Genomic DNA, 16,076 nt, shown 5'->3' on the forward strand with positions numbered 1-16,076 from the left:
TCACTGAGATGCCACATTTGATGTGAAAATCATAATACTTCAAGACAAGCATTAACCCTTTAACGCACATCAGTCTGGACACTGATTTGCACAGGATTTGTCCATTCATTCAATAATTTGACATCCCTTTTGAGTTTACTTATTGTACAATAATAATTTTCTTTATAGTGGGAAATTTGTTTTGGACACTGGATGGATTGGGTATACTTTACTTCAACATGCAGGGAATGAAATGGTTGGTTGCCATGGCAACCAAATCCAACCTAGAATGTGTAAAAATCATTATAAAATCACAAAGTTTTAGCATTCAATTAAATGAAGTTTATGACTTTCTTGCCAAATCAGTCATGGTTTGAATTATTTTAATATATGATTGATTGATTGCGAAAAGTGGGATTTTTTAATATTTAGCTTGGATTGCCCAAATTCCACCAAATAAAGGCACAACAGGTGTTTTGTTTTCAGTGAAATGTTAAGATTGAACAAATAAAGTCAGCAAAGTTTTGGCTGTAAATTCAGGGCTTATATTTTTCTAGAATGTACTCACATGGTCTTACATATTTCAAAGATAAAAAATAACATGGTTTAACATTAAATTTCATGAAATTTATACCAAATAGCTTGGTTACTATGGTAACAATAACCAAAATGCAGCAATACTATTAAGCTATTAAACTGACTTTATACCATATCTCCCAAATATGAATGCTTGTGTTCAAAAGAACTTGTAAGATGAACCAGGCTCTTATATCCTCAGATCAGAATTTTATGAAGAAAAACCAAAGAAATCAGATTTAAATGTGATACAAGGTTTTCCTGTTTATGCATACAAGGTTTTCCTTTTTATGCAGTCTTTAAGTTAGTGTGAATTACTGTATATAATCATGGATTTATTGTTGTGCATCATGGAAACAAGCAGATTTTATGGAGAATGCATTAAGTTTACACACAAACTTAAATTTAATGAACAATCCTAAAAATGCAAGTGTGTTCCTTTTTTAAATGCTACTTTATTTATTTGTAATAACTCGACAAAAGAAATCTGCTACTTAAATATGCATAAAGTATGCCATTCCATTCTTTATGCAATATCAGACAAGCTTGCTGTCTTGCTACAAATTTTTTTGTGTAAACCATGTAAATGTATGTGTACTCAAGACGTCAGAAAACAGTAAAACCCAAGTTTTAAATGCTATCATCAACACTAGTGATTAACAGAGCCTAGAGGTGTATAAATTGGCAGATTTAAAGTAATGTGGATTAAAAGATCTAAATAAAATATATTTTAGGTATAAATTATCTTGGCAAAAATACAGTACTTTTGGCAATGAGCTTGAATTAGATATTAATAATATTCTAGCCAGTGTGAAGAATATCATAATAGCATAGGAAATATGTTTCTGTAGTTTGATTGGAAGCACATTATATTAATACTGATGTGATGTGTCAGTATAATTGGAAAAAACATTAATCATGTACTCTTTGTATCAGTTACTGAAATAAATGTTTGCATTTCAAAATTGAATAATAGTTTCAATATACAGTACTAGGTATATATATATATATATATATATATATATATATATATATATATATATATACACCTTTGTTGCTGAGCAGGTTATTTGGAGACCAGTATAAAATTATATATCCCTTGTCTTTATCCATTATTAAAGAGAAAGTATTATGTTAGCTTAGTTTATCCTTCTGTGAATTTTCTATGCTGAAAAAGTTTGTCAAATTTTCAGAAACCTTAAACCCACCATACCACCCTCTAATTAAAAATGTAGAATCAACAATAAATGTGTTCTTGGGAGCAGTAATTAAATTGCTTTTGATTAAAAACAGGTTCTATTAGATCTCTGAAACCCTGGGTGGATTTAGAAGTTGCGGTGATGAGCAGAAACTCAGTCTTGATGTGCAATATTTAGTACATTTAATGTTTTTAATGATTTTTTAAAAATCTGACATGCGTGATTCACTCTATGAGGAACTCGCTATTGTGTATCAACTTTCTTGTGCAATTAAAAAAGATTATGAACTACAATAATTTAAAAAATAATATGTAACATTAAATAATGATTGAAAAGTAATGAAACACATTTCTCTTAGGGCAAATACTAAATTTTACCACAATATTCAAGTACTAACAATTAGTGGAGTTATCAGAATTTACAGTGCCATGTGACCAATGGTTTTTCCTGTTTTCTAAAATTAGACAAACATTTGAGGACTTCATTTGTTTATTTGGTGACAGTGTGCTGATAAGTATTGCAGTTAGTGTGTAAATAATATTTAAATATCGAAAATCCATATTTTTGAGAAATTGATGATTCTTGGCATATCTTTTTGCTGAGGGCTGTTCCATTAAAACATACATGGGACCCAGGGAAGTCACTTTTAAAGTGGTGTACTCACCCATAGATGCAATTTAGAATTTTCATATCATTTTAATATGAACTCTGTGAAATCAAAGTACCCAAGCATATATTTTTAAAAAACTGCCTTCCCTGGGTACCATGTATGTTTAAATGGAACAGCTCTGATATGACAGATATAAACTTAAGCAGTGAACACACAGCAGGAACATATTTTTAGGATAAACCCTCATACCAAAGTCTGCTCTAATATTCATCTTTCTTGGTGAAACCTTGATAGCAATAAACTAGACTAGTTCAAAGAATGGCACATGCCAGTGTATATTATAAAAAATCTTTACAACTGCTTAGTGCATATTTGCTTTAATCCTGCTAATAAACTAATGATTTGATTCAGATTCATTTTCTAAATTCATTCTCTTAGCCATATAAGTGATAGTTAAGCTTACAGAGACTTCATTTTGGTAGTACTGGCTATTTTAAAATCAGATTTGTCGTGGAAGGTCTCAAAAGGCATCACCATGCAGTAAAGGGTTAAATAGAAAAATCCTCTATAAATATTGCTGTGGATACATAATTTAGTTGAAATGGGTAGTTCCTGTGTCACTGGCAGCCATGTATATACTCATTTACATTTTCACCAATTCTATAAATGTCACAGCCTTAGTTACCTGTTGTGGTCTTAAAATCAACTGCCTGTTGTGGTCTTAAAATCAACTGCCTGTTGTGGTCTTAAAATCAACTACCTGTTGTGGTCTTAAAATCAACTACCTGTTGTGGTCTTAAAATCAACTGCCTGTTGTGGTCTTAAAATCAACTACCTGTTGTGGTCTTAAAATCAACTGCCTGTTAACCTCAAGAAAGGCATCTTATGTGAATGGATAGGTCAGTGGTAGAAATGCTGGTTTTTTCTTAAAAATTTTAGAACTAAAATAAATCAAATTCACAAAGGATAATTTGAGGTTATAATTGTCTAACTTTTTAAATTAATGCATACATGAAGTATTGGTATTGATCATTAAATGACAATAACCTTCTGTCTGGGTCAACCTATGAAACTTCTCCACTGTCATTTGAAATCTTTGGCCAATACTGATCAGCTGTTTGTGGAGTTTGCTGAATCGTGGGTAGCACTTTGTTGGCAAGAAAAATACAGAGCAAATGAATTGCTCTGTATCCATGGCTTCTATTGTTGTCATGGTCCACACAATTTGTCACAAAATCCTGAAAAAGATAATGCATATCCATGGTTACACATAGATGGGATTTGTATACGTCTGCCAAATCTACCTAAGTGAAACACAATCAGGTACATAATTGAGGGTTGTCTTTTTAGGTGCTAATTACCTGTAGAAGTTACAAATGAATAAATAATGGATATATATATATATATATATATATATATATATATATATATATATATATATATATATATATATATATATATATATATATATATGTATATATATATAGATATCGAGTGTTCCCAATACTTCTTACAGATTCTCTTAACAATTGTAACCAGAAGCCTAAGTGGGCTTCAGATCATTCACATGACTGACATCCTCTAATACCCATATGCAAAGCATTTAGGAAAGATCCCTAGATCGGTAGGACATGCTATCTGTTGAAATAACTTCCAATACTGTTGAATGCATATGTTATGAAAACAGGTCTTTCACAGTTCTCTAGTGCTTGTATCTTTGTCCATATCTGATGGCACATCAACGTCATTTTTCCTACACTAACTGTGTTTTATCAACTTCCATTCTGCAGACTGTTTTGATAAAGTTGAGTAAACGTTTTCCAGTTTTATGTCATTTCTGTTTTTAATAACTTAAGTCATATTTGATTGCAGAACATGTTATTTGCATAAATCTGAAAGGTCTTCAAGCAAAGACACTTTCTTACCAATTTGATTTGCATCTATTAAGCAGTGTTTCATTTAAAATAAAATTCGAGGGGCAGAGTTTTTTTGTCTTTTCCACCATATTGACATCTGCAAATTCACTATGCTAATTCAATCTGCACACTCAGTTTGCAAGTAAATCAAGCTCGGTTCATAGTACTGATCCAGAAGACATGGAGAAATACTAGCATAAGGAATATTGAGTCAACATCACACTTACATAAATTATACCAATGAAAAATAATCATAAATTCAGATATAGCTGAGGCTTATTAATATAAACTATCAAAAGAAGAAAAGGAGGGGTTAAGACCTTGATTGTTAATTTTGATGCCTGGCAATAGGTTGAGAAATGATATTGGTGATTGAGTTATAGATTTCTGTCAATTATCTGACAATAAAACAACTGTTTAACTGTTTTAATCCTCCCTAAAATCCTATATTATCAACTGTTACATCTAGGGGCTTAAACTAAGTAACAAGACAAAGAAAAACACACAACAAGCATTCAAGTTTCCAAATTATAAATCCAAATTATAAATTTATTTCCTTAAAATATAAAATCAAACAAAGTGAAATAAATAAAAATAACTTATAGTCTATGAATATCTAGAACATCATCTTAAATTGTGCCATCAATTTCACATCATTCTGGAAACTATCCAAAGGTATTCTGAATTAAGGTTCTAATGTGTGTATGTGCTAACATGTTAGCATCACTAAAGAATCAAAGATCTAAATCCAAATGTGTTTGCTTCAAAGTAATCCCATGAAAGTAGTACAATATCACTAAATCCTTGAAAGTTTCACATAATCTGACTAAATTATTTAAATGTTCAAGCCCTTGAATAATTTCACATAATCCTCAAGGTAGTGTTTTAGGATAAATGTTTTCACTCTGCCAGTCCATGAACAGTTATAAATAAGTCACAATTTCCTCTCATCACTCTTACAAAAATGGCATATGAACTGAAGAATGAAACGGTGTGTATTTAATTCCCTTATATAGTTTCTATGTGTGCAACAAATCAACAAAATCTGAATCACTAAAAGGATTCTTGAACATTTAGATTATTAGACTGTGAAATAATTTAACAATCATCTTCTGACCTTCTCAAATTATTTAGCCAAACAAGGGCATGCACAATATCTCTACAGGACAAATGCACTCCTAGTTTCATGTGATGTTTTTGTGATCTCCATTCAAACAAAAGCATGGCATACTGACTGAAATAGTTGTTGACTTAACCTTAACAATCAACCTTTGGGGAAAGTACTCACATGTACACTTTTTATTACTGGCCAGCCACAGAATTAAAGAATGAACAAATTAAATGCCATTAACACTAACAACTTAAATAGAACTATATTATAACTCAGTATATAATACAGACAGTCATAACATGTTTTGTGAAAATGTTTCAAATTTAACTGAGTTATGTAAGGAGAGTTGATTTATGAGAAACCAAACCACCTAGAAGAAAATGAGAATGTTCCATTGTTGTTAGCAAGCCATGAACTGTCTAACAAGGACATTTGCATTACACTGCATTTATGTTATTGACTGTAATTTTGGTATAAACATTATTTTGAACTTGAGAAGTCCTAACACTTGAGCATGTGTCAGTTATGAAGTGGTGCAACCACTTTGTGATGACAACCTTGCCTTTTTTGGACAGACTGTCAAATATAACATTCTTCTTGTCAATAATGTCATGAACCAGGATAGTAATCTTCTCCAATATTGCACACTGAAATGTCAATGAAAAGAGGAGGGGCAAGTGTACCATATTGTTGCCTGAGGTATGCTACAACTGACATTTTGTCGGAGGAGACCATCACATTAAAGATGCCTGTTGGGCTAGGAATATTACTCTCATTGTTAGATGGTTTAGTTGGAGGATAGATTCTTCTGGGGACCATAAACCCTGAAGAAGTATTCCTTCTTTCTTCAAGTGGGTGCCTGACCCAAATCTGATGTGTCTGTGGATAGATGGGAGTGGAGCTTAAGGGCATGCATTGTGAACTCCAGTCCAGAACAGATCCCAAATTTCCCAGCAACTCAAGTCTGTTCATAGAGGAATTAGAACTGTTAGCAGCTCCTTGTGCAGTTACATGTACTTGATAATCATGGGGAGAAAATGGAGAGGGTACAAATTAAGTCTTCCTAGCAGAATCAGGTCCATTGCAGCATTCAAGGTCTCCAGAATAGAAAGGAACATGTGAGATGACAACCAGTTCATGGCTCTAAGCACTTCCAACAGAGCCAAAATGCTGCTCAGTCTAACCTGTAGGCCATGGACTGATTCCCTTATCGTGAGGAAATTCATCCCCATATATAAGAAATCCTGAGATGGAACAAGCTCTGATTTCTCAAGGTTGGGTAATAGGTTCAGCCAGGTCACTAAGGACCAGAAGAGGGACAGATCATGACTTAGTAACTTTTAAATGGCCAATGTGGACAATCTAGTCATCAAAATACTGTAGGATAGGAATCCCAAGTGATCTTTGGTGGACAATGACTACACCTCTTGTCCTGGTAAATGCTTTGGGCAGGCAGACTAGGCTGAATGCCAGAGGGTGAAATTGGATATTAACCTCCCTGTACAAGCAGAACTGGTATTTTCTATAAGGAGGACAAATGGGTTTTGAATATATGCATCCTGGAGGTCAGTGGAGTCAGTCTAGTTGCTGGGTCCTATGGCAAGACACTGAGGGAAGATCTCCATCATGAAAGGTTCTCCTGTTGAAACTGTCTTCAAGATGGAATGGTCTATGCTTTGCTGAAACTTTCCTACTTTTATACAAACCAGGAAGACACAAGAGCAGAAGACCAAAGGCTGGACATTCAATACCCTCTCTACTGCACTCTTATGTAGAAGTGAGTGCACCTCTTCCTTTAAACACCTGTCATGTTTGGGAGCCAGTCACTGGTCAATGACTGATCAAGTGACTATGATCTTTAAGGGGATCCCCCCTAAGAAAAAACTGAGCATGATAGAAGCTTTCCCATACCAGGAAGGCTTGATCTCCCAGTTGCCTCCAGGCTACCAGAACTGAGAGAGTACTGCTACTCTCCCACACTGGAGGGTAGGGGAAGTGTGTGTGGATTACTCTCTACAGCCACAAAACTTGGATGGGATAGCTCCTCCCTCATGGGGGAGGCATGTCTCACTCTCCTTCCTAACGTCTATGACAGTCACTCCCAAAATGGGATGACCTCATAAAAATGAGGACACAAAGCTAGGAAGGTGGATAATTGGGGGATGGCACTGCTTGCCCATCATGGGGGGGCGGATACTTCAATCTCTGCCATGGTAATTCCTTCCTTGGAAAAAAGCCTGGACCCATGAGTCCTCCGACCTTACACATCTCTGAAGAGTGATCCCATAAGAGTAGCTAGATTTTCCCTTCAGAGTACCAAGGGACTCAGACAGAAATCATGAGGACTGAGATGATGAAGGTGTTTTCTTCCTCCCCTTGTAATATGATGGCTCTCTGCAAGGTCCCATACCTCAACAGGTCAAAGGCAACAGAGTGGACACCCATCTGTTCATCTGCAATCTGTGCATAAAAAGCAGGTGGTGTGGAAATCCCACAGGCAGAGGTATCACTACCTGGAGAAGTGGGTGACTATGTCACCAAAAATGTAAATATCACAATCTTTTGTTAGGAAAGAGAAAGTGACTTTGTCCTTTGACTTTTTAAATGTAAATTGAATAACAACAGTTCATGGCTTTTTAAATGCTCCCTCTACTCACCCAGGTAACTCATTGAGGTAAGCCTTAGGAGCTGATATCAACTGTGCCAAGAAAACAAACATTGGCACATTCACAAGCATGTGTTTTAATAGTGGACTGAACATTAACCCTTTCCCTTGCAATTAATCATTTGTTAGTAACTGTCTGACTTCTACAAGTAATCATTTGACAATGAAAACATACCAACTTGTATTTCAAAACTTGAAACACCAATATGTAAACAACAATCTGTGTTTAAGAATAGAATCAGTGAAAGTGCTTATTAAAATATATATTTTAACTGCTGAGATTGTATTTTGAAGCAAAAATCAATCTGAAACCATAAATGAATATATCAAGAGATAATAATGGCAGACATTACTCTGTCATGGAGTTACCTCTGCGTTAAACTGCCAGTTTTCATAATTCATTGGGCACTCAGATTAATGAAAATATAAAATCCATAGAAAGAAAAGTCTAAATATTAGGTGATACAAGATTTTGCCTAAAAATAACATTTCTTTTAGATCAAAAATTTATCAAACAATGCTATAGTATTGAATTCTAAATGTAATGTAAGGCCATGGATTTTTTTCTTACACCCATTTAAAAAAAAATACAAGACATATGCAGAGAAGCAAATGAACAAATGAACAACAGTATTACAAGTCAAGTAGGTATACAAACATAAAAGCATAAGTCTGCAATCCTATGTATTGAATGTTGTCTACAAAGTGTGAGTGGTAATATTAATAAAATCCGTTTCTAAAGTTGCATGTACTCACATGGCATGTGTAGTGCCATATTTGTTCCTAGCTGTGTGCCATTTCAGTTGCAAAGCAAGATCTAGTTAAAACATAACCATATCAATGCTTCAGTTCATTGTTTATGAATAGTTAAGGTCTTTTTTTATATCTGGGACAATGAAATTTAATGTCACAAGTTTTGATGCCATTAAATAGTAAGTTCCTCATTCTACATAATGTATTTTTGGCCATATGACTTCATATCATCACATTAGAACCAATGTATTGTAATTATGAGTAGCTAGACTACATCATTGTAAATAAAAATAGGTATAAATATTTAATCAACTGCCATTGAAACAAGCAATTAAATTTTTATACTTGGAGCTTGACTAGAAACTGACAGTCCAAAAGACTTACATTTAACTTTGAATTATCTCCTAAAACATAAGGATATAAAGTTCAGGCTACACATTCATAACATCAGTGACCACTGTCGTTTAAATGGATGAACACTAAAGCTGGAAGATACATGTGCTCTTGTGTACATGTAATAGAGGTTGTTTCAAACTGGTTCAGAAATGTTTTCAAGTACCATTTTTTAGTTAAGTTTTAGAAAGAACAAAAAATCTCAAAATAAATACATTGTTTTAAATGGCAGTCAACTAAATATTTATAGTTATTTGTAATTACAACAAGGCAATGTTGGTACCAGTGTCAATTCCAATTAATTACATTTTAAAAATTCTGCTGTGCACTTTTGAAGTCAGATGGCCTAAATACATTATATAATATCTCTATCCATACACAACACACTTTCAAATATGAACAATCAGTATGTATATATATATATATATATATATATATATATATATATATATATATATAAACTATGATCTCACTTCTCCCTATTCTGTTCAAAAGGAGAAGTCACTTCTCCATAAAAATTCAAAACTAGCTTGAGCCCTGCTTAGGGCATTTTTATGCCCACATTTTTGGATGCATTGTTTAGACATTTCCTGCAAAGTCTGAAAAGAAAGAAATAAACAATACAATGAATACGAAAGGTTTGAGTATTTACAATGTGCCATATATTGCATGTATACATTTACTGATTGGAGGTGTGAGACCTGTTAAGCTACACCACCTTCTGACTACAATTCTAATGAAAAAGACGAGAACTTTCAATTTTATGTAATGAGTGTTGCGATGCCAGATCACCTTAAGATCACAATACTAACTCATATATGGCCACACAACTCTGCCAATGAAGTTGACTGATGGCCCCATAACCTGCCAATGAAGGATAATAAAGAGATGAAGGAATGGCCTGTGACCTTGGAAACAACAATAGAGTATGCTCAATAATGAATAGGAAAAAGAAAAATGCAGGCAAAAGTATTTGCGTGTGCAATTTAAAAATGTACAGCAGTGTTAATCAGTGATGAGAGAGGTACAATGTACTAATGTTACAGCAACACTAAAAATTAAACAAGCAAGAAAAGGAATTAAATAAATAATTGGTGTGTTACCCCCTTATGTGAGACCAAGTATACATACAAGGGAAGCAATAAACCAATGTTCACTAAGTAGGAAAAAACATCTGACAAGGAGGTCTCATGTTCTGGCAATAAATGGAGAAGATACGTACACTGGGGCTAGAACAAAACAATTACAGTAGTAAGTTAGTAAGCATACATGAAATTACAGATCACCCTCATGCCATGTGGGGTGAGCATAGAATGGTAACTGGGCACTGCTGAGATTGCTAACAACTGTCTGGAAAGCTCACAAGACAGCTGAATATTTCATGAATGAGAAAATTCAACATCAGCTGAATGCACAATTCTCAGTGAAACTGACTTGGTCAACAGACTGGGTCTGTGTTATGTTCTAGATTCTTTCCAGAATTCTCTAAGGACAATGATAATTCTGTCCCAGAATGACAAGTTATACAATATTAACAGGTAACATATTACTGATGTTAAAAATACCTTTTATGTGCTTTATAATTGTTTCGTTTGCATTAGCCAAAACTTTTGTTATTTTCTACAACTGATTCCTTTTCTCAATGTCTAAGGTAACTGATATTTTACAAAGTAGCCAAAGACAAAAATTTGGAGGCAGCATCTGCCAATCTTTTATTTGCTACTCTGTTCATATATTTTAAACCCTGATAGTGCCCCAAATCATAACTTGGAAAGTTATGCATCTGTAACTTGGTAATGCACTCTTAAAGCCAATGATCACTGTGACCTATATTGTTTTCACAACAAACATAAGAAGTTAGGTATTTGTATTTAATGCATTTCTACCTAGATTTTTATTATGCTATATACATCCTAGTTAACAGAAAAGATCCCCTCTGACCAGTGCAGCTGGAAGTTTTAATAAATATGTAAATTTTATATATTAATAACTGTACATGGTATAATATCATATCATCCTCAAGAAGTTAAGAATGGACTTCTTTATGATAGCTGCTACTTAAGGTTATTACTAATGCTTGTAATATTGGCTGTCACTCAATGATTATTCAGTCTTATGATTCTCTAGCTTCTAAGTGTCAAAGATAATATCTTATGAAGCAGATTTTTAAGATCAATTATTAAAAAAACAATAAAAAGCAATATGAATCCTTCATGTTCTATTAATGATAATGACAATTAAAAGCTAAAAAAATGAGAGGAAAAAAAATCAAAGAAAAATATTTAGTTAGCAAAGAGGCCAATATTTCTCTCAAGATCACTTTGGTTTGATTTTAATTTATGCATGATAATTAATGTTTGCAATGGCCTCTTTCGACTAATGAAGGCTTTGTAGAAGTGAGCAATATTATAATTGATTACATTCTAGTTTACAAATGGTGTGTGAGAGAAGGGATGGAGTTTCTGTCTTAAATTTTCAGTTCTAGAAAAAAACTTGACTGTTAAGACCCTTACTGTGTAAGTTATGTTTGCATTTTGTGCTTAGTAAAAGCTTTTATGTATATTTAATTGGCATTGTTTGTTCTTATTTTGAGGGAAAAAAATTCCATTATAATATGATATTTTAACATTGTATGTTGGACTTGACCTTGTCCAAAATAAAGTTCATTTTCTACATGATCTGATGACCTGAATAATTTATTTTTTTATTCTGTAAACAACTAATACATAGCTAAAATATTCTCTATGTGGATGGGTTTAATATTAGGATCATTATTAACAGAAGTAGACATATTTGGGTCTGGATCTAGGTTGTTGGAATTCCCATATCAATATACCTAGCCTACCTGATATAATCTATATCCAATATTATAATTTTAGTAACAGACCTTCTTATTACGATGAAGATTTTATTTTGTAAAGATTAAGAAGCATTCAAAAGGTTATTTTCCATTAAGTAATATTTTTGTTTAGAAAATGCTACTTGTGACCAGAGGTCATGTAGAGGACTCTATAATCTTGTTATTGGAAAAATTATTCATTCATGCTTTAAGATCTTAGCAGAATCAATTGTATTATTGTTGTGTCCAGAAATTCATTTGGGCTAGAATTTATCAAAATTATTTGTTCCCTGGAAATAAAGTGAGAGTGCTCTTCAAAAAATAACATTCTTAGAAATAGAGACTTGATCAAAAGTGAAGAGTCAGTTGACCCATGACCCCAAAATCTCAAGAGTCAAAATGAAAATCTCGAGTCAAAACTGAAATCTCAAGAGTCAATTATTTGGGACAGCCATGAGCCCATAGCTTATTCCTCTTTATTTGGTGGAAATAAATGTTTAAGATTTCTTTTCTCATGCTGAATAATGAGAAATACTTGTACAGTATTTTGTAAGAAACATACAATCTGATTTTTTAAGTGTTTCTGTTTCTAAGTATGTGTTACTGTGTGTATATTTTGTATACAAAACAGACAGAATTATTTTATACTTTACTATATTTTCAACTTCTAAACATATTCTATTATCCACTGCTCAAATCATTTTATATGCAAAAATATACCCATACAACTAGGAAGGTTATATTCAAATATCAAGGATGTGCATCACAGAAATGTCAGTTTACTTTTCCACTTTGTCAATAAATTTTCTAAAAAAATGAGAGATTAACTCTGCTTCTCATTGTCCTCAGATCTGACACTATCTTTCTGTTTGACTGGAGCCTGAGTGTCAGAAAATTCTTTACCGGCAGGTCATTTCCTAGACCAACAAGTAGGTCTCTGCTTCTTTCTTTCTTTCTGACATACCAGTAATGTCAGAGAAAAAAAATGGAAACCTAATTGTCTATTTATTTCTGAGACTGAGACAGAAAAGTAAATAAACTTCTTTGCGCCACTGTGATCTTAAAGTTCAGATGTATGCACTGAGTATTATATCCATTCAATTTCTTCTGAATGATCCATTAATTAAAAAGAGAGGTTTTAAATGCTTCCCAGATTTAAGCAAATTAATTGCAATAAAACACAATCCCATCATGAAAGCTTGTATCAAGAGAAGCCAAATATTCCCATTTTTTCTAACTGATTATAATTTATAGAGCAATCAAACAAATGCCAATATTTTATCAGAAATAAATCCAGTGATGTCATAAATGATTCAGAATTTTTAAACATTCTGTCAAATGAAGTAAATTGTCAATAAAACAACCGGCTTCACAAGACACCATATGCTTCAGTTCTGACCAGTTGATTATAATTTGATGTCCAAACATGCCAATGCTGATATCTGATCAAAAGGCAGTCCATTCATGTCATAATTTTTTCATCTTCCTCTATCGTTAACTTCAAATGTAATCTCAAAACAATCCAACCAAATTCAGTTGCACCTAAGCCTGACTTCAGTGAACTGTTAGCTCCACCCAGTTCATATATTGGTACAATATTATCGGCAGTCAAGGTCCAAACTGTTGTCGACTAGATGTCAATCAGTGTCTCCTACAGTAAATTTGTTATGGACAGCATACTCTAGTAAGAAACTAAGCCAGTGGCAAATCAAGGATAACTAAGATTGATGCTCCAGCCCAAATATACGTGCATCAAAAAGATGCAGTCAAAATTTCCATGCATTAAAAATGGGTAATATTTAAATTTGATGTGTCAAAACACTAGGGTACATGTCTATTGAAAACCCTGTGTATTATTGTGAATTAACAAGAGACTGCTGGCACATCAGCATCATACAGGTCACCACAGGCACATCAACACTTTCAGCATTGGATTTAATTTGGATTTTCATTTAAGTTTATTCAGAACTTTAAATTTATTAGCAATTGTGTCTGTAATTCTAGGACTATTTGGGATTTAATTTGCAATACCATAAATTCATTTCATCTTTTTACATTTTCACTTTGTGTTCTAGGGAAATAAATTATTTGTTAAATTTTACAAAGCTTGTTGCTTCTCACTTTTTTCAATTACTTATTTTAAGACCATAGAGTCATAATAATGTACACCACATCTTAAAACTAGAGATGATTGGACCACCAACTTTGACATTTCTGGTAGCTTTACAGAGGTGGTCTGATTAATATTTAAGCAAGATCTGAATTAATTTTGGTATGTGGTGAAATATACCAGGGTTATAGACTGGCTGGTTTGATAAAGTTTCTTGCTTTGGTGAATTGATGTTCCTTTTGTATATGGTTTGCAAGACAACTTATTTAATATTGATAATATACTTCTGGGGGTATAGACCTAATAGTTCTAAGAAACCTGTAAAACTAGCCCATAATCCACTGACCTTTCTGCATTGCCATATGATATGCAATTGGATTGGATACAAGTTCTCTCAACTTAAATGTCTTCTTCTTACATGATGACTGATTGATAATACATGCCTGAAAAGACTGGGAACAGTCTATATCTATAATCTATAAATACGTTGATGCAGTCACACTTGACTATTAAGCAATGGGTGGTGCGTGGTCAAAGATAAAGTAAGATGGAGATGATAGGAGAGTCAGAAGAGTAATGATAGGAAAGACAGAAATAAGTAAAAGAGTGTCAGTGTACGTTTTCGTCCCTTCATACTCAGACCAACATGGCTACCGTAGAGGCGATGAGATAAGGAATCCCAACTGACATTGCCTTAAGAACACAGGGGCTCATATCAGGTCAATTGTAAGCAACGATACAAGCCAACTTGTTGGTCTACTGTGCTTGAGAATCACTAGGTCTTACTTGTAGCTGACTAGTTCATTAGAATGTGATTTTGGAAAGCTCCTGCTTGTGAGGTACTAAGTCAGGAGCTTCTGCAATTATTGATGGTAATTTGTTCCAAGTCCCTATTGTACATGGGAAGAAGCTAAACTTGAAACAATTTGTCGATGCTGACTTTCATTGGATCTTTTTCCTGTGGTTTGCCCTAGCTTGGCTATATGCCAGGGTAAGGTATTTGTCCGCTGGTATATCCACTAGGTTGTTCACAATCTTGTACAACATGGTCAGTCAATTTTCAAAATCACCAAATTATGTCATTAAGCAATATGCCTGCATTCAACTTCGCTTTTGTCCTTACTTGACAAAGGGGTGGGGGGTGTCATCTATGTACAGCACTATAAAAAACACGAACTATGCGTCTACAAAAAAAAGACGAAAATATCGAAAATACCTGTGAAACTGAATATTCCGACTTGGACACATTTCTTCACCTGTAGGTGAATTTTCGAACTCTTGTTTGATCAGCAATGAGATGGACTGAATATTTATTTTTGATATCGGAATGGAAAACCCCACTGTTGCCTATTTTTAGCTAATGTAATTTCAATTGGAGTATCCTCTGTCTTTTTCTAGTTAGTAAGTAATCTGGTTCCCTAACAATTATCCTCAATGATAATATTCATTATTATCAAGAACAATGTAGTGAATTGGGTTAATGGAACCAGACAAGTTTTGAAGAAAACATTCGGACTACATTGGATATTTACATAATTAGCCGCTCACTATATTCGGCGTAGTAATTTCCAGAAAATATATAATAATAATAAAAATAATGAGGAGTTTGTATAGCGCCTAATCTTTAGAAGCTCTAAGCGCTTTACAACATTAGACAACACCTATAAGATAAAAAAAAAATAAAATAATATTATTACAAAAACAAACAACATGAAATTAGAAAAACATTAAAAACTAAAAAACATGCTGAGAATATTTCAGGTAGGAAACATTATTAGGTCTTTAAGTTTGTTCTTGCAGTCGAAATAAGTGAGTTTTGAGAGCCCTCCTGAATGTGATCACTGCGTCTTTGTGTCTAAGTTCAGTGGGCAATTCATTCCACGTTGCTGGGCCTTGGTATGCAAAAGAACGCTGTCCATATGACT

General features: G+C 33.5%; 1 protein-coding gene across 1 annotated transcript in view; it reads right to left on the reverse strand.

The window, feature by feature from the left end:
* The window catches only part of LOC149775904 (uncharacterized), a 29,229-nt gene extending 13,716 nt beyond the window's left edge, over nt 1–15,513 (reverse strand). Inside the window, exons 1-2 of the mRNA XM_089943401.1 lie at nt 15,368–15,513; nt 3,412–3,602 (exon numbers count right to left, since the gene is read on the reverse strand). Coding sequence (XP_089799527.1) covers nt 3,412–3,577 — 166 coding nt within the window. The 5' untranslated portion in view covers nt 3,578–3,602; nt 15,368–15,513. The remainder of the gene's footprint in view (nt 1–3,411; nt 3,603–15,367) is intronic.
* Nucleotides 15,514–16,076: the final 563 nt, after the last annotated feature.

This window comes from Sinohyriopsis cumingii, chromosome 19 (assembly GCF_028554795.1).
Source record: "Sinohyriopsis cumingii isolate HCF-2022 chromosome 19, ASM2855479v2, whole genome shotgun sequence".
Classification (NCBI taxonomy): Eukaryota; Metazoa; Mollusca; class Bivalvia; order Unionida; family Unionidae; genus Sinohyriopsis; species Sinohyriopsis cumingii.